General features: G+C 65.9%; 1 protein-coding gene across 1 annotated transcript in view; it reads right to left on the bottom strand.

Annotated features, from left to right (window-relative positions):
* SEMA6B (semaphorin 6B) overlaps positions 1-3,358 on the bottom strand; it is a gene marked incomplete at its 3' end in the record, with an annotated part of 60,514 nt that overhangs the window by 4,967 nt on the left and 52,189 nt on the right. The window contains exons 2-10 of the mRNA XM_019473325.1: positions 2,978-3,096; positions 2,567-2,627; positions 2,425-2,487; positions 1,929-2,030; positions 1,664-1,754; positions 1,457-1,576; positions 1,265-1,353; positions 941-1,158; positions 675-806 (exon numbers count right to left, since the gene is read on the bottom strand). Coding sequence (XP_019328870.1) covers positions 675-806; positions 941-1,158; positions 1,265-1,353; positions 1,457-1,576; positions 1,664-1,754; positions 1,929-2,030; positions 2,425-2,487; positions 2,567-2,627; positions 2,978-3,096 — 995 coding nt within the window. The remainder of the gene's footprint in view (positions 1-674; positions 807-940; positions 1,159-1,264; positions 1,354-1,456; positions 1,577-1,663; positions 1,755-1,928; positions 2,031-2,424; positions 2,488-2,566; positions 2,628-2,977; positions 3,097-3,358) is intronic.

The raw sequence follows: 3,358 nt of genomic DNA, 5'->3' as shown, positions 1-3,358 counted from the left end.
TGCTGGTACTGGCCCTGGCTGTCCCCAGCCCAATCCCCGTCCCCATCCCCTCTACCCTTCCTGCTGGTGTCAGCCCTGACTGTCCCTGTGCCCATCGCTGTCCCTTTCCCTGTCCCCACCACTGTCCCTGCTAGCACCAGCCCTTGCCCACCCTGTCCTTGTCCCCGTCCCCATCCCTGTCCCTAACCACCCTCCCTGCTGGTACCAGCCCTGATCATTCCTGTCCCCATCCCTGTCCCTGTCCCCATCCCTGACCCTATGCCCACTCTCATCGCTCTCCCTCCGGGTGCCAGCCTGGCTGTCCCCATCCCTGTCCCCAGCTCAGCTGGTACTGGTCCTGGCTGTCACTATTCCTGTCCCCGTCCCCGTCCCCACTACCCTTCCTGCTGGTGTCAGCCCTGACTGTCTCTGTCCCCATCCCTGTCCCTTTCCCCATCCCCACCACTGTCCTTGCTAGTACCAGCCCTTGCCAACCCTGTCCCCGTCCCCATCTCTGTCCCCATCATCATCCCTGTCCCAATCATCATCCCCATCCCCGTCCCTACCACCCTCCGTGTGGATACCAGCCCTGGCTGTCCCTGTCCCTATCCCTGTCCCCACCTCCATCCCCATGCCCCTTCCTGTCGGTCCCAGCCTGGATGTCCCCATCCCTGTCCCTGTGGCACGTCACTCACCGGGGCTTTGGCACCATGTCCTCGGGCACGGGTGTCCAGATGGATTCGGGTGATTTCTGTTCCCGGAAACGTCCCTCGAAGACGGCGGCCACTTGGGTCATGTCGAAGGCGCAGACGGCCGAGCCGGGGATGCTGGGGGGACGCAGGCACAGGGTGAACACCTCAACCCATCCCCCATGTCCCTCATGTCCCCCACGGGCACTGGGGCGCACAGAGGGGTCCCAGCCCAGCCCCGGGGGTCTCAGCGGGGCACAAGAGGGTCCAACCTGTTGGCAGGCGTGGAGAAGACGGCCAGCACCACGGGGCGCCCGTCCAGCTCCAGGATGTCCGTCACGGCTTGGATAACGTTGAAGTAGAAGTGCGAGTCGCCCGGCACGGAGCAGTTGAGCCGGGCCTTGAGGAAGGAGGTCCACTGCTTCTCCAGCACCCGCTGTGAGCCCCCCATGTCGTTCTTGCACACCCGGGCCACCCGGGACACCACCACCTACGGGACGGTCACCCATCACCATCTGGTACCCAACCCTGATGAGTGTCCTCTTGTCCCTGTCCCCACCCCAGGTGTCTCGGGACACCGCAAGGATGTCTCCCACCTTCTCCAGATAGTTGAACTCCATGGCGATCTCCCGGAAGAAGAAGTAGACGTGGCTCCTCCATTCCACGGCGTGCACGAAGTAGGGCTCTGCGGGGACAGTGGCAGGGTCAGGGATGTCCCAGGATGGTGTCAAAGGGGACGGGGACCGGTGCTGTGTGGCACACGGTGGGCGCCACGCCACGGGAGGCACCTTTGAACCATTTGGAGTCGTGTTTGACGGTGCGGAGGGTCGGGCTGTCCCCCAGGCTGCGGTAGATGACGGCGTCAATGGCCAGGAAATCCGTCACCGTGGCGGTGAAGAGCATCCCCCCTGCGTGGGAGAGGGGCGTCAGCCAGGCACGGGGCTGGGGACGGCAGGCAGAGCACCCGGTGCGGCGCCGGCGGTGCCAGCACTGACCTGTGAAGAGGGCCACGTTGGCGTGCTTGGGATCGTAGGGACACCGGGCCATGCCGCTGATGTTGTCCCCGATGGGCTCCAGCGTGTCCATCTAGAGCGGGGTGAGATGGGGCCGTGAGCGATGCCACCCGGGCAGCGGGGTCCGGGCTGCCTCCGTGGCACAGGCAGGAGCATCCCCTGCCCGCGGAGCCGGTCACCCGGACACAGGGGTGATGACACACGGGGTCCCAGGTGTCTCCATCCCGGTGGCGGGTGGGTGACTCACGCTGTAGTTGGCACAGACGGGGTTGAAGGCGTTGGTGCCGCAGACGAAGAGCAGGCTCTCATTCCGCACCAGCAGCACCTTGACGAAGTTACGGCACTCTGCCTGCGCCGGCGAGAGGGAACCATCACCCCTCGGCACCCTTGTCCGCCCCACCCCACCCCTGGGTGCTCCCACCCAGGCCCCCATCGCTGCGAGGGTCTGGCTTGGGGGGTATTTTCACCCCAAAACGGCATTTATGGGACCTGGAAATTGGATTTCTGGCAGATGCTGGGCTGTGCCTGCTCTGCTCCACGGGCCCGAAATAATTAATTACAAACTCAGTTATCCAAGCGGCTGATAAATCACAGAGACACAACCGCTGGCAGGGAGTGGGGAGGCGGAGGGTGACACCGGGGGGACGCACGGGGTGGCTTTGTCCCTGTGACACGGTGCGCAGAAGGCGCTCGGTCCCCTCCCGGGGGAGGCCTCACGGGCTGCGGACCCCCCCACCCCATACCTCGTGTTTCCCCTTCATCCGGCAGATGCTGATGTCGTGCTGGTTCGAGCGCCACGTCAGCTTCTGGGGGTGGGGAGAAAACCCAGTGTGGGGCCGGGGCGAAGCCGGCAGCGCCCCCCACCTTTTTTGGCTCGGCACTTACCCGGTGGTAGCGCATCTCGCTGGCACCGGTGGGCTCCAGGCTCACGCGGTAGACGTTGTCCCTGGGGAGGGGGACACGGGTGTCACCACCCTGCAGGGCTCCCGGCTGCGATGCTGGGGGCACCCCGGGGATGTGCCCCCCAGCGAGGCATGTTGGGAGGGGGGGGTGTGCGGGATCCACTGCCACCCCCCTGGAGAGATGTGGGGTGCTGGGGTGGGCGATGAGCATCACTGGGGCAGGGACAGCCCCGTCGGAGCCCCCTGAGGTGTCCAACCTGCTGGGGTTCCCCCATGGCAGATTTTGGGGTGTCCCAGGGCAGGTAGTGGGGTCCTTCCCCAGCAAAGAGGGTTGGGGTGGGTGTCGGGTGCCCACCCCTATCGTGGGGAGGCTTTGGGGTGCCACGGTTCGGACCTGTCCCCGATGAAGAGGGTCCGGTTGACCTTGAGGATGCGCTGGATGTTGAGGCGCTGGGTCCCCCCACCCTCAGGGCCGGCCGGGCGGCTCGTCCCGTGGCCCGTAGCGCTTCCCAGCTGGGGGGGCCACACACACACACGGGGGGGGTCACACGTTGCCGGGGCACCCCCACCCACCCTGGTTCCCCCAGCCAGAGCGACCACCCTCATCCAGCCTTGCCCATGGGTGGCCCCTCCTGCCTTCGACCCAAAGCACCCCAAAACCTCTTCCCATGGGTGCCTCCCTCCTGCCTTCACCCCAAAACCCCTTCCCATGGGTGCCTCCCTCCTGCCTTCACCCCAAAACCCCTTCCCATGGGTGCCCCCCTCCTGCCTTCCC

The sequence above is a fragment of the Aptenodytes forsteri genome, unplaced genomic scaffold, assembly GCF_000699145.1.
Source record: "Aptenodytes forsteri isolate BGI_AS27 unplaced genomic scaffold, ASM69914v1 Scaffold471, whole genome shotgun sequence".
Classification (NCBI taxonomy): Eukaryota; Metazoa; Chordata; class Aves; order Sphenisciformes; family Spheniscidae; genus Aptenodytes; species Aptenodytes forsteri.
Note: the sequence above shows the minus strand (reverse complement) of the source record. Positions and strands in the feature narration are given on the sequence as shown.